The sequence below is a fragment of the Leptopilina boulardi genome, unplaced genomic scaffold, assembly GCF_019393585.1.
Source record: "Leptopilina boulardi isolate dan_hultmark-lab unplaced genomic scaffold, ZJU_Lbou_2.1 LbouV2_310, whole genome shotgun sequence".
Taxonomy (NCBI): Eukaryota; Metazoa; Arthropoda; class Insecta; order Hymenoptera; family Figitidae; genus Leptopilina; species Leptopilina boulardi.
The window spans coordinates 6,637,246-6,651,958 of record NW_026137875.1 but is presented as its reverse complement, the minus strand read 5'-3'; the positions used below and the strand labels follow the sequence as shown (position 1 = coordinate 6,651,958).

The 14,713-nt window shown below is 26.9% G+C and overlaps 1 protein-coding gene across 2 annotated transcripts in view; it reads right to left on the bottom strand.

Moving 5' to 3' along the window:
• LOC127283548 (tyramine receptor 1-like) overlaps positions 1 to 14,713 on the bottom strand; it is a 241,913-nt gene that overhangs the window by 27,175 nt on the left and 200,025 nt on the right. For both annotated transcript variants that reach the window (XM_051308502.1, XM_051308503.1), the window contains exon 3: positions 6,454 to 6,728. In XM_051308502.1, the coding sequence (XP_051164459.1) occupies positions 6,454 to 6,603 (150 nt within the window). In that variant the 5' untranslated portion in view covers positions 6,604 to 6,728. The remainder of the gene's footprint in view (positions 1 to 6,453; positions 6,729 to 14,713) is intronic.

The window sequence follows — 14,713 nt, the reverse complement described above, 5'->3', positions numbered from 1 at the left end:
CATATATATGACACAAATATATTGTGAAATATTCTCCTAGCCTTGAAATTGTGAAATTGCATTTTATATTTCATTTACAAGTATATAAAAAAAAAAAAATAATTGCAGTAAATATAATCATAAAATTTAGTTGATATAATCAATGTTTCAATTATAAAATCATTTTTAAGGAAAAGATTTTTTTTTTTTTTTTTTTGATAAAATGTATTTTTTAAATGAGGAAAATTTTTTTAAATTTAAATTTTTTTTTGAAAGTGTTGAGCTTGAATCTGAGGATGGAAGGATTAATAACATCTGCATAAGGAGAAGGATCAAACATTCATAAAGTACCCTCAAGCTCTGTAAGAGTTTTGTTTACTTTATCAAAAATTCATAGAGTAAATACACCACAGAACGGACGCGATTGTATAATCTGAATAACAATTTTGAAAGTTATCCTTTTTTTACAAAAAAGAATTTGATAATTCTCAAAATTTTGTTTCAACTTTTTTTGAAAGCAAATGAAAAATTGAAACAACTTTTTAAAATTGTATTTATAAATAAAAAAATGTTTATCTTAATAAAAATTCTAAATAAAACTTTATTCTAAAAATAAAATCAGTAAAATTAAAAAAATATATTTATTTACTTGCTAATTGAATTATTTTTTTTTCTAATTCTGATTTGTTAAATAATATAACAAATAGTTTTGTTGGAATTCAATAGTAAATATTAATTTTTTTCAATGAAACAAAAATTTTTTTTGTCCTTTTCTCAAAAAAGAGATTAAAATGAAAAAAAGTTCCGTAAATACTATTAAAAAAAGAGAGAGGGAGAGAAATAAAAATGATTTTGTTCTACTGAAATTTTTCGATATTGATAAATCTTGGAAATATGTTAAAATTATTTGAATGCAAAAGAAGGTAACATACTGAGCGCCACAAATACGCATATTTCAAAATGCATATTTTACATTCCATGTCTGTTGAATATATGTCAAGGAGAATATTTCCCGGTATTAAAATCTCACAAATTGAAAAGCGGGGGATAAAGTTCGTTTATGTTGGGAAAAAATTTTTTTTTTTGTATTTTCACATTAAATTAAAAAAAAACCAAAAAAAAAAAAAAAAAAACACAAATAAAGATTATATTTTTAATAAAGATCCAACTGACTTTATAATATTTAATTCCTTTTATCTTCAGCATTGAAATTGAATTAGATAGAAAATATAATGATTCAAGAGTCAGCAGAAATTTATTCACCGGAAATTCAATTCTTATCTGGTCCTGCAATTACTATTATGCCAAGCAACAAAGGTTAAACCCATCTATCTCCGTTTCGTGAACCTAGTTGACAATGAAGGGAAGTTCTCGACAGTTGCAAATTAATTGCACAAAGTCACTGCGAGTTTATTGCTATTAGTATAACAATTATTGCATTTTAAATTCTTGACATCTCTCGCTAATTTTTCCTCAATGCAATCAAAAAAAAGCATCAAAATTAATATTAGAAGATATTAATTATTATACTTCATTTTTTTTTAATTTTTTAGCAAAATAAATAACACTCAACGCATTATTTATTAAAATGATAGAACATTTTTTGTGATGACATATTTATTATTTTCAAAAATGTTTTATTTTTAATTTGTGTGTCATTTTCTGTTATTTTTGAATTATATGTCTTTCAGAATAAAAGGAAAAACAATAGTATATAGTAATACAAACAAAGTTATAATATAAAGAGTAAATATAGTAAAATATGATTATAATAAAAAAAAAAGTTATGAATCGTTTCAGGGTTTTTGAACATAAAGTGATTTTCACTGCAAGGAACTTTTGAAAATCAGAGAAAATAAAATGTACAACATGTTGTGAAGAATTCCCAGGAGCATCTGAGATATTTCTGTGAATTTTGAAAATTTTCCATGACCCTATTTACGTAACTTAAACTATTCAAATTGAAATTTTTTTCAATTTTTTTTTTCTTATCGTCTAAAATTAACCAAATGTTCAAATAATAGAATTGAAATTGATTTGGCATCTTTATAAATAATAATTAATTTCCAAATTGTTTTTGTTTCCATTATTGTTTTTAATTCAAAGAAATTTTATAATTTTATGTTAAAAGGAGGTTCTTTCGCAAACAGAAATAACAAAAAGTTAATTTTGAAACTCGATATACTGATAAGATATTGGTTTAAAAAAGATGTAGTTAAATTTTTGGAGGTCTAGGTTGATTGTGACAAAAGATATGAAAAATTTTTTCTTTTCACATTTAACACGGTGTTATATGGGAAATTGCATTTTCTTGATCTTCATTTTCAAATTGCGAGAAATCTGACAAACAGATATTACTGTGACTTTTTATGCCTAAAGTTAAATAATTAATATTCAATTAGGGTCATTTGGGGAAAATGTAAACAAGGGGTAAATGTAAACAGCAGATATTGCAGCTTAATTTACAGATTTAAAATTAAGTTCGACCCCAATATTTTAACCTCAGCTCACCTGCAACAGGTTCTGAGTATTGCCAATTTTTTTTTTCGACAATTGTCAAAGCCGTACTCCAATTTATCGCTTAATGCATGAAAGATTGAAAATCAAAGTTTTACTGTTTCAGTATTTTGTCTCGCATTTGAATAAAAATGAACTAAAAATTCAAACTAAAATTTCTAATTATTCCTTATGAATCCCTTAACAAAAGCTGACTTTGATTTTTTAATTTCGTCAATTCAGTTAATAGATAATTAAGTGTTTACATTTACCCCGAGAATTCGAAAACTCGGGGTAAATGTAAACAGAATTTCTGCTGCATTTTAAAAGAAAATAATTGAATAAATTTGCTTCTATTTCACAATTACATTATTTTGGCCCTGTAAAATTACATAAAAAACAAAATTGGATCTTCTTTTATATCTCCTTCGTGTTAGTCAGTTGCAGGTATAGACCTGCATAGTATTGCATAGTGCATTTACGTGTTTAAAATATAGGAAAGCGATTCTTCACGATTGGTGAATAAAACTCAGGTACGTAGGAATCCTAGAAAAAGAGTGAGTGATTGATTGGTTGATTGATTGATAGATTGATTGATGGATTGATTGATGGATTAATGGTTTGATTGGTTGATTGATTGGACGATTGATTTATGGATTGGTTGATTGAGTAATTGGTGGATTGATTGGTGGATTGATTGGTGGATTGATTGGTTGATTGGATAATTAATTTATAGATTGGTTGATTGAGTGGTTGATTGGTGGACTGCTTGATTGATTGACTGATTGATTGATTGGTGGATTGATTGGATGATTGGTTGATTAAGGGATTGATTGGTGGATAGATTGGTTGCTTGGATGATTGATTTATAGATTGGTGGATTGATTGGTTGATTGAATGAGTGATTGAATGAGTGATTTATTGATTGGTGGATTGATTGGATGATTGATTTATGGATTTAGGTTCATCCGCCATTTTGAAAATTTTAAATTTGTCTTCAAATTCGTATTCAGTGACCTCAAAAACCCCCGAGTAGCGAGATTCAAGCAAATTTGATCAATTTTTAACAATATTTTTATGTTTGTCCGCCATTTTGGATCCGCCATTTTGAAATTTAAAAATTCGATTTTAGAATCTTATTTAGCAACCTTAAAAACTTATTTTCACCAAGTTGAATGAAAATCTATTAAAATTTATTGAAGTTATTCAAGTTTTTACATTACTAGTTTTGTTATGGTAATGATTGCTTATTTTATATGTTGCATATCAATCAATTGGTTCAATTATTTTACATCTACCAAGAATTTTTTTTCAGTTTTTACATCCCTTTACACAGTAGTATACTTGGGATAACTTTTTTCTTAAACCTCTTTAAACTACAGGGGTGTTTACATTTGCCCCGAATTTTGGGAAAATTTCAAAATCTCGGGGTAAATGTAAACAGTCAGTTTTAAGCGATTCAAGTTGATCAATATTTTTTTGTACCTCATAAAATGTTTCTAGGGAAGTGAAGTAACAAGTTCATGCAGTAGAAAACCGGAAGTATTGCTTTTTAAAATTAAAAACTTACGTTATTATCGAAACTAAGCAAATCCGTTTACATTTACCCCAAATGACCCTATAACATATTTTTAAAGATTTAGTTATAAAAATTTCGGATAAAATTATGTTAAGTAATTATTTTTTAACATTTGCCATTTTTTTTAGAATAAACAAAAATCGAATTTTTTATCTATTTTTTATAAATGATTAGTTTAAATTTAGAGAAACTTTCTTTACAATCGAAATATTTTTTTAAGTGTTAAAAAATTGTAAACAATTCAAATTTTATTTCATAATTAATTTTTTTATAACATATTTTTAACACTTTAAAAAAATTACGATTGAAGAGAATTGTTTCACTAAATAACAAAAACTTTTGGTTCTAAAGTTTGCGATAAACACTGCAATTTTTCAGTTCAGAAAGAAGTTCAAATTTGTAAAGAAATAATTATCTAATAAAAGATTTTAATTGAAAATAATTTTTTCCAAAAAGTGCATATAACTAGATCTTTCAAAATTACTTTAAATTAATTTTAAATAATTTTTTGTTTATGTTAATAGCCATTTTCACCACCCTCCATAAAAAATGCAACCTAAAATATTTTTTCCAAATCGAAAAGTTACTTATGTTTCATGTACATCTTAATAGTTTATAAATTTGGTCGCTGTAGTATATCACAAATAGATTTAATCGCCAGAAACAATTAAATGTCACTTTTTTCTAATGTAAACATTTGACAAGTATCCTACGAAAATTGCGCCTCATTGCCACTAGAGGCGCCACCGTGTTTCCGTGTCCGCAGCGAATATATAATAGTATATTCATCAAAGATTCATAATAATAAATAATAATTAATAAATATTACTTTAATAATAAATTTATTATTAAAAATTTTGAAAAATGATATTGATAAAATTAATTTAATAATGTTATAATTTTCTTACACATTTCAGGAAAATTTATAAAAAAATTATAATTTTTACCCATATAGCACGACTTCTTGCTGTGAGGTTACTGTAAGGATATCTGTAGGGTTTGTAAGGTTACCGTGTAAGTCTGCAGTAAACTTGAGGTCATCTTAAAACTTCCGCCTTACAGTAAGCTTACACAGTAAAGCTAAGGTAAGCTTACACAGTAAGGTCGTGGTAAGTTTACATGGTAAGGATGTGGTAAGCTTACACGGTAAGGTTGTTGTAAGCTTCCCGTAAGGTTACTGTAAGGTTGCTGTAAGGTTACTGTTAATATAAAGTAATATGAAAATATATTAAAAATAATTATATTATAATATATATTATATTATAAATTTTTTTGCAGAAAAAATTATATATTTGGTAAAGTACTTTATGAACCCCAATAGGGTTTGTCAAATAAAAGTTACTGCGCCGCCGTATGTGCCATAGAAAACTACTGCGCATAAATATTAATAAATTTTATTTATTAACAACATTCTATGTCTACAGTAACCTTACATCAACCTTATAGTAACTTACGGGAAGCTTAAAACCACCTTACCGTGTAAGCTTACCACATCCTTACCATGTAAACTTACCACGACCTTACTGTGTAAGCTTACCTTAGCTTTACTGTGTAAGCTTACTGTAAGGCGGAAGTTTTAAGATGACCTCAAGTTTACGGCAGGATTACACGGTAACCTTACACGGTAACCTTACAAACCCTACAGATATCGTTACAGTAACCTCCCAGCAAGAAGTCGTGCTATGTGGGTAGTAAAATATGTAATAAAAATTTAATTATTAATTTAAATTCTTTTTTATTTTAGTTTTAAATTAAATTAATTTTAATTGGTTAAAATTAAAAAGTAAATTAATTTAATTCATTTTAATTAATTAAAATTGAAAAGTAAAATAAATTTTTTTAAATTCAATTTAAATATTTTACGAAATAGGTATACTATTTGTAAACCTCGACTGATTTTTTCCAAAAAATGGAAAACAATTTAAAAATGTAAAAACCTTTGCAGACGACATGAAACAGAACGGGAGGAGTATAAATCCAACGTTGCCAAGCGTTACGCTAGTACTACGTGAATGAAATGAAAACTTAAATGGTGATTGTTTTGACTAGCAATGTAGGGAGAGAACCTCCTTAATTAAATATATTGCAATAAAAATAAAATAAATGCCAAGAAAAAGTAAAAAAAAAAATAAAATTTTTAAATGAATATTAAAAATGAAATAAAAAATCATAAGTGAAAGCAAATTAAAATCTTTGTTATTTGATAAGATGATATTATAAACTCGCATTACTCGCTGAGTTAATTCTTGGCATGGGCCAAAGTTTTCCAAGACGCTATTTATCGTGGCGGGTCAATGTAATTAATTTATGTAGACGCTTATGTGTATATGTATATAAACTATAGTAAACTACAGACGAGCCAATAACATGAGTCAGTCAAGTTTAAAGGACTTGCTTACAATGGTGACGACAATGAGGATCGAGAACAAAGCTGCAAGCACGAGATCAGACCAGGATGGTAGGAACTCGGTTTCTAGGTTTAGTAACTCCTCTCCAGCCGATTGATTCCATCGTTGCTCATCCGTGTAGCCCACGCTCTCGTTTACCATTATGCTTGTCCTCCGTCACTGCACGATGATTTCTATCCATTCGTGCAAGATGTTTTGATCCTCAACGAGGCGATAAATCACATTTCTGTTAATCTACCGCTTTCCTAAGCAACTAATTCGTAAATCTGAAAACAGAAAAAAATCACTTGGTTAGTTTTTGCTTTAAAAAAATTAAATTAATTTTTGTTTTAATTTAATATACGCTATGATACGTCTCAAGAATATTCATTGTTTAATTATCATAATTGAAATGATTAAAATTATTAGAGTTTTACATGAATATTGTCAGGAAAATAAACTAAAAATTAACACAGATAAAACTAAAGTAGTGATCTTTCAAAAGGGAGGGCATGGTTATACAAAAAAAATATCCTTCCTTAAAGTACGGGGATGAAACAATTGAAATAGTTAATTCATATAACTATCTGGGAATCCCTTTTGCGGAATCTGCTCTCTTTTCGAATGCGTCACAGGTGGCAATCAGTAAGGCAAAATTGGTGATGAGAACTACAATTCCCTTAATTAACAATCTTAATCTGAATTCTTGGAAACCAGTAGAAAAGTTTGTTTAAACAATTTTGTTGCTAGCACCCTTTTGTACGCAGTCATAATCTGGGGTCTTAGGTATTTAGAGGACTTAGAAAAAATACAATTAGAATATTACAAACGAGTTCTTAATCTCCCTCGAAATACCCCAAATTACGCGGTTCGGGTAGAGACTGGTAGTCGACACATTTCGTTAAGAATTTTTAAAATGGTATTAAACTGGCTGGAAAAATTATATAACATGGACGATGAGCGTTACCCAAGAATATGTTTCGAGAGAATTAAAATTTTGGCTGATAGAAATAAGAAAGTCGATGCGAGATATAATTGGGCTTACCAAGTTAAAACCATATTTTTTTAATAGCATATAGGAACGGAGCAGATCTGGAGTTCCTTGTCTGCTGACGTTTTAAAAATGAATAAAAATAAATTGTTGAAAAAATTTGAAAATTTTTTAATCAGTCAGGATCTGGAGAGACTCCAGAACTCTTCTTCTCTGAAATTTTATTCGCATTTGTCCTTATATGATGGTCTCCAACCTTATCTGGAAACGAGATTGCCATTTCCGATTATCAAGATTTTTGCTCAGATGAGAATGTTGAATATTTTCCAAACCCGAATAATATCTAAAAACAAATGTTTTTTAAGTTCTCGAAAGAATGCAAGTGTAACTGTGAGGAACGGAGATCAATTTTCGATGAATATCATTTAACTATAGGTTATAAAATTCTATTAAATAAAAATTCTAACAAATTTCCTGTCATTATCGGACATAAATTTAATGACAAATTAAAAAAAAATTAAAAGTTTAAAAAAATTAAGTAAAAGTTGGATTCAATTATATTTGAGGAGAGTTATAAAAAAATTTTATTAATCTTGAGAATTCGTAAAATAACTTTATCTTCTTTCCAAATATTAGATTACTTTTATTAATTTAATAAAAGAAACAGGACGTGAGTGTGTTAAAAATTTGATATATTCAAAAAAAAACAAAAAATGAAGAGCTTTTAAAGAAAATTGAATATCTGAATTTGGCGCCAAATTTTTCTTGCTTATTATCAATTATATTTTTCAATTTCCTTTTGTTGAGAAATTAATTTATCATTATGTAAATTTAACCAAATCGCAATAACGAAGATAAAAGCAAATATTTCATTATTCCTGAGAATTACAAATAATAAATTGAGGGTAAATTTTCAAATTTCTATTGAGTTAAATTATACCCAAAATTTATTTAATCTTCCAATGTATAAGTTTGGGGAAATTGCGAATTGCTTTAACGTTAACATTTCAAATTTATATGAAAACTCTTTTAATGACTTTTAATTAAAAACGAGGTCAGAACAGACAAATTTACTTTTTAAGTACTACCTGAACGTTTAGTTAGACGAAATTCACAACTGAAGTAGCGAAATGATGTTAAATCAAGACTTTTAAGTAGTACATATAAAAGTTAAGTCAGACATTTAGAAATAAATAATATCTTCACAATCAGATAACATTTATTTGTTTATATATATATATATATCTACAAAAAAATATTAAACGGTGATTTTAAAAAAGTGATAAATTTATTAGTTCAATTAACATTACAACTAGATAAGTTTCGGATAATAATTTTTATGATTCCATTAAATTATTCTAGTAAAATTCTATAGAAATTTCTCTGATTGGAAAAGTATTTTTGTATACAATAAATTCATCGTGTGGAGCTATACTATAAATTTTGATTAAAACTTTTTTTTGATTAGTTTCATTTAAAATACATGAGCATTTATAAGCATTCAATTAAATGTTTTCTGAATGAAGAATTCAAAAAGAAGATTTGACTTTTGCAATGCCGCATCTTTCACAAAAGACCGCGAAAGGAATGTCGATACTCGGTTGCAAGAAATGATCAGAAATTTTATGTTTCTTTTTCATGTCATCGTTCTTTCAACTCTTTTTCCAATCGAATCTTGTCAAAAGCAAGAAATGTAATACAAATTAAAATTTTTTATAAAATCTATAATTGATTTTTACAGTTTTTTTTACCAATTCCGAGACAAAATATATTTTGTTTAATTTATTATATGTGTAGATTTTTGGTGATTAAAGATTTATTTTTATTTTATTATTATATTTTACATTTAAACTACGTTATATAAACTAGTTTTATTATTAATTTTGTCAAGACGCAAAGTTATTTTATGGAAAATATCTAAACCAGAAAATATTTAAATAACCCGACAAAGTAAAGTTTATAATTTTATCTAGAAAAAACAATCTCAGGAGTTCTATTGTTACCTTACTTCAACAATAGACCGCGGAGAGTGGTGTTAAGAATAAACACCATTAATTACATCAAATTTACAACAATTACACTATTTATTCATATTCACTTCAAAATTTAGAAAAAGACAAAAATTATCAGAAGGCCGAAAGACAAGATTCAAATTTTATTTTATTTTTTGGATTTATAATTATTATAATAATGAGATCGATTCGTAAGGAAACGACCCTTAATAAATTTATTGGGACTCATCGTCCGAATTTACATGGATGACGACGACTATCATTACCTCGTCTGAATTTTACACATTAAATTTTGAAATATTTCACCAAAGGAGAATGACACTAACTCGACGACCATCAGGATGAGAATGAGATATAAATGGCTGACGAGTCAAGCTCGAAAGCGTCGCTAATCAGCGACCTCTCTTCTCGGTGTGATTTTGATTAATTATTATTCAATACAATATTCGCAATCGATAATCGATACGTGGCCGTCGGTAACGCAGATTCCTGAACTATCCGATGTTGAATTGATTAATGTGAGAATTTCATAGAAAAATGGCTGCCTGTATTTTGCCAGATCGTCAACAAAACAGCATTTTCGTCTTCATGGTGTTTTTGAATATTCGGGACTCACATTCAAATTTATACACAAGGAAGCTCTTTCCTTGATGACTTCTAATTTCAATTAACGATAGTTTTGTCCTTAATGCCTTTTTTATCAGTCGAAAATCCTCAATGCCTCGCAAGAATTTATCATACAAAAAAAAAGGACAAATCAGAACCAATATTTATTTTATTACATCTTAATAATTAATCTGACGACTTTGGCAAGTTGGTTTATTAATATGATAATTTAATTATTTAAATAAAATGAATGAAAATGAATTTAACATTTTACAGCCAGTATGGGTGGATTCCCACTGTAATGTCATTTATTTATTGAATTTTTAATAATTTATTTTATTTTAAATTATTTGTACGCGACAAAATGCCATGTTAAAGTATGTATATCCTATATTACAGCAATAAATTTCGACTAAGAATTATCATTGAATTTCATAACAATTTTCCAATCTTCAAATCCCTTGTTCTGTATACCAGTATTTCTATTTTTGTGTATTTTTGCTACACGTCAGATGTGCTGGACGATATTATTTATATGCCTATAAATTTCTCTGTAATCGGTGCAGTCATTGTAGAGCCATTAAAAAGTGGGAGCGGCACAATATTGTCTGTTGCAGTATATTACACGTTGATGTATCCAGACATAAGTAACATCTGCATATAAGCCAGAAAAATACATATACATACATATGGTCAATTCTTTAAAAAGAGGGCACTTTCATGTCTTTGTATTATATCATCTAATCATCTTATCATTGAATTATTTATTTTAGACTTATTTTTTTGAAAATTAAATCTGAATTTGATTAGAACTTGGAAAAGAGATAACTGATTTTGAACTGGATTAGATTTGAATTATTTAGAATTTGTTACTAACATTATTAGAACTGAAAGTTTATTGGAAGGTTTAAGTGTCAGATAATAGTTTTAGGTTGTTACATTCGGAGACATAGTGATTCAAATACATTTTTTATTGTGCTCTTTTGGATACTTAATTTTCAAATAATAATATTTTTAAATGAAGATAAAGTTGTTTTTTTCCACCTTTTTTTGTCACAAAACATATAAACACTGATACATTTAAATTTATCACGCTTCAAATTTGGCTGACAAACCTCACTTTTGCGTTTAACTGACAATTAAATTTGTTATTGGTCAATTCATCTGGCCGATAGATAACTTTCAGATAAGTCGCAATTTATCTGTCAGTTAGCGCTATCCGGAGGTGGATCAACTCGAAAATATTCTATCCAACAGATAAACTAATCCGTAACTCTTAACTAGTGGGGTGGATCAACTAGTCATTAAACTATTTAGAATTTGTTTTGTTTTAGATTTAATTATCGTTTTTAAAAAATAAAAAATAAATAATTAGTAACTAAAGAAGAAAGAAACATGGTTTATGGTTAAAAGCGGATTTTTTAAAAATCGATAATAGAGAAACAAAATTTTAAAAAAATATATATATTTCCGCATGATGTAACATTTTTTCATCTTATAGTAAAAATAATAATAATTAATTGGTAGAAAAATATTTATTATAGTGTGAAAATATAGTTTGATATTCAAATATTTTGCTAAACGTGGTAATTAATAATTCACTGGAGGATGATTATAACTTTGATACAAGTGTTGTTCTACAGATTATGTCCTGGGAGGGACATTGAGATAGAGAGAGTTTGCTGATAGCAAGACAAGGGTATTAGTATTTGTCTTTGAATAACACTATAATAACCAATTATAGTGCAGTTATTGTCAGACTACGTTACACTATATGATAGAAACATGTTCTTGCACTATGATTGAGTTGTGATATGTGAAACATTCTAAAGCACTTAATTACTTGGAACATAATTTTGAATTTCATTGCAGAATATTGAAAATTAAATCGATAATTTAAAAAAAAAATTATTTTAAAATAAATAATATTAAACGTTTTTTTCAAATAAAAAAAAAAAATAGAGCAAAAGTTAAAAAAAAATTTCTGCATATTTCAAACATGTACAATTGTCAACTGATAATCAATTGCACGTGGGACATGTTTGTTCTATAAAAACTCACGTATCTCTTGATCCGTAACATTCGATTGCAAATGAAAAATTTGTTCTCTTCTACAATTCACAAATTTTATATTTCATTGTTATTTGTAAACAAAAAAAAAAAGAATAAATTCTATTGAATAAACAATAGAAATTACAAATCTCTATCTTGAATTGATTTTTTATAAAAAATGTACCTAAATTTTAATTTTTTAATTTCAGTTTAAAATTTAAATTTTAATAAAAAAAATTTCAGTTTAAAAAAAAAAAAATTCTTAAATTATTTTCCTGTCGAATAATATTGCAGGCAATTAAGTACAATAGAGAGGTAACTAAATTGATTGCTTCGCACCAAAAAATCAATATTGTTTCTGACTAAGCGGATTAACAGAAGGGGAATTTAATCCTGAATCACATTTCATAGTCATATTCAAAACATCCAGCTATTGTAAGTTTTAATTGAATATTATCAGCATAGCCCCGACATATAATCCTTTACATTTTGTTTAAACTGTTTCCGTACAATTTAACTCATAATTTCATTTGATTTAATTAAAACCATAAATTTTAAACATTTATTACGAATAAACGATCTATATATATATATATACCTACGGAACGCGAAAAAAAAATAAATAAAGAAAAAACCTAAAATAAAGTGCTTTGGAATTTTACCCTCAAGTATTTGCTGATCCTATAAAGATAGAATTCCTAAAGCGCAGTATTAAAGCGTATATAAAGAAATCTCTGTAGGGATTAAACTCTTTGCAGATGGGAACTTTAAACTAACATCAAAAGCACACGGTCGACTTTAACTTTGAACGAATTTTGTTGAAGACTTTTAGAGTCAAAAGTTCACTGCCCTTAATTTTCTGTAACTATCATGAAAAAAAAAAAAAGAAACCTCTGATACATATGTCTATATAAGTACACAAAAAATGCGCTCAAAGAGAGAAAGAGAAAATTTATATCCTTTTGCGGATATGTTAGAGCCGCCGACAAATATATATCCAATTTTTTAATATCTTTTTTTCCTTGACCTTTTACCGTGATTTGACGACAACATCATATACACATATTGCACCGGAAATAGTCTGGAAGATTGAGGAAATTTTTTACAGAAAAATAAAGAATCAGTTTTCATAGATTTAACGACAAATGGAACCACAAAACCAGAGATGAAACTATATATATATGTGAGAATCAATAAAGCTACATTCTCTGATATATATACATTTACCATATTCTCGTTTTCAATACGTTTTGCAATGCATTTCCCCTAGCAAATATTAGACAAAGACTGATAAGAAATGAAAAAAAAAAATAAAATTGCTATGAAATTCCTTTATTGTTACCAACCTTATCTTCTCAGGAATGTGAGGAAGTCGGTAGATTTTAGAATTATTCAAATTATTTTTATCTTGATTTTAAAGCACGAAATAATAATTGAGAGAAAAAGAGAGACAGCCTTAAATGTTAATTTCAATTTTGATTTGCAAAAAAAAAACAAAATTTTTTAAATAAACTCGTTCGAGAATTAATTAAAATTTTAATATTGAGAACTTTTTTTTAAATTATATTTCACAATTTTATTTTATACTGTAAAATGTTTAAATTATTTTTTAATAACTTTTATGTCTAGAAATATTTTAATTTAAAATATTGAAAAATAATTATAATTAGCAGATTTATATTATAATTACCCGCTAGTTCTTATTATTTTTAGAAGAACTCTTTCTTGGCTAAAAAAAATTTGTAAAATGAATAATTCGCGGTACCCAAGATGTTTATTTCGTCTGGTGGAAATGATTGGCCATGAGTCATTTTGGAAAAATATTTTTTCTATCTTAAAGTCAACAATTAAAAAAAAAAAATTTGTTTTAATGTCATCGAAAATGGTTGAGGTTTAGAGTGCTTAAAAATACCATAGAGATAATATAAAAAGAGTAGAGATGGTCTGAATAAAAGAGTCTGTTTTTGATGGAAAGAGAAAACGATATTAACACCAGTAGGTGTCTCTCTTGCGCTGGTGCTCATTGAAAGGACAGATATTAATAAAATAAATATTCCTATCTCTCTCCAACACATTTTTTATTTGTATTTATTATTTTTTTTTGCATACCCTTTTTGTGAATGTATCATTGGGTCTAAATAAAGATAATTAAATATATCTTATAATTATTATTTTTCGTTATTTAAATAGAATTATATTTTCTTAGATATGTATATAGATATTTGCATTTGTTTATTGAACTGGAAAAATTATTTTCAACATCCGCATGAAATTAATATAAAAAAAAAAAAATACAATGATTCTAGTAAAATTTAAATGTCGTAACTCTTTATAAAATCTGTTTTAGCCAAAAACAGATTGCATAAAGAGATATATTTCACAGTGAGAAAGAATAATTAATTTTCTTGAGAAGGATACTGAGAACCACAAATATCGTTAGATATGCAATGTCGTCTAGAATTTCTCATCAAACGATGATAACGCAAGGAATTTTTAAATAAAATGTTATATTTACATCTCATATGAAGGAAAATGACTTTGAAGGAAAATGACCAAAAAACGAAAATAACCTTAAATATATGTCAAATTTTAGCTGGAAAAATTAACAAAT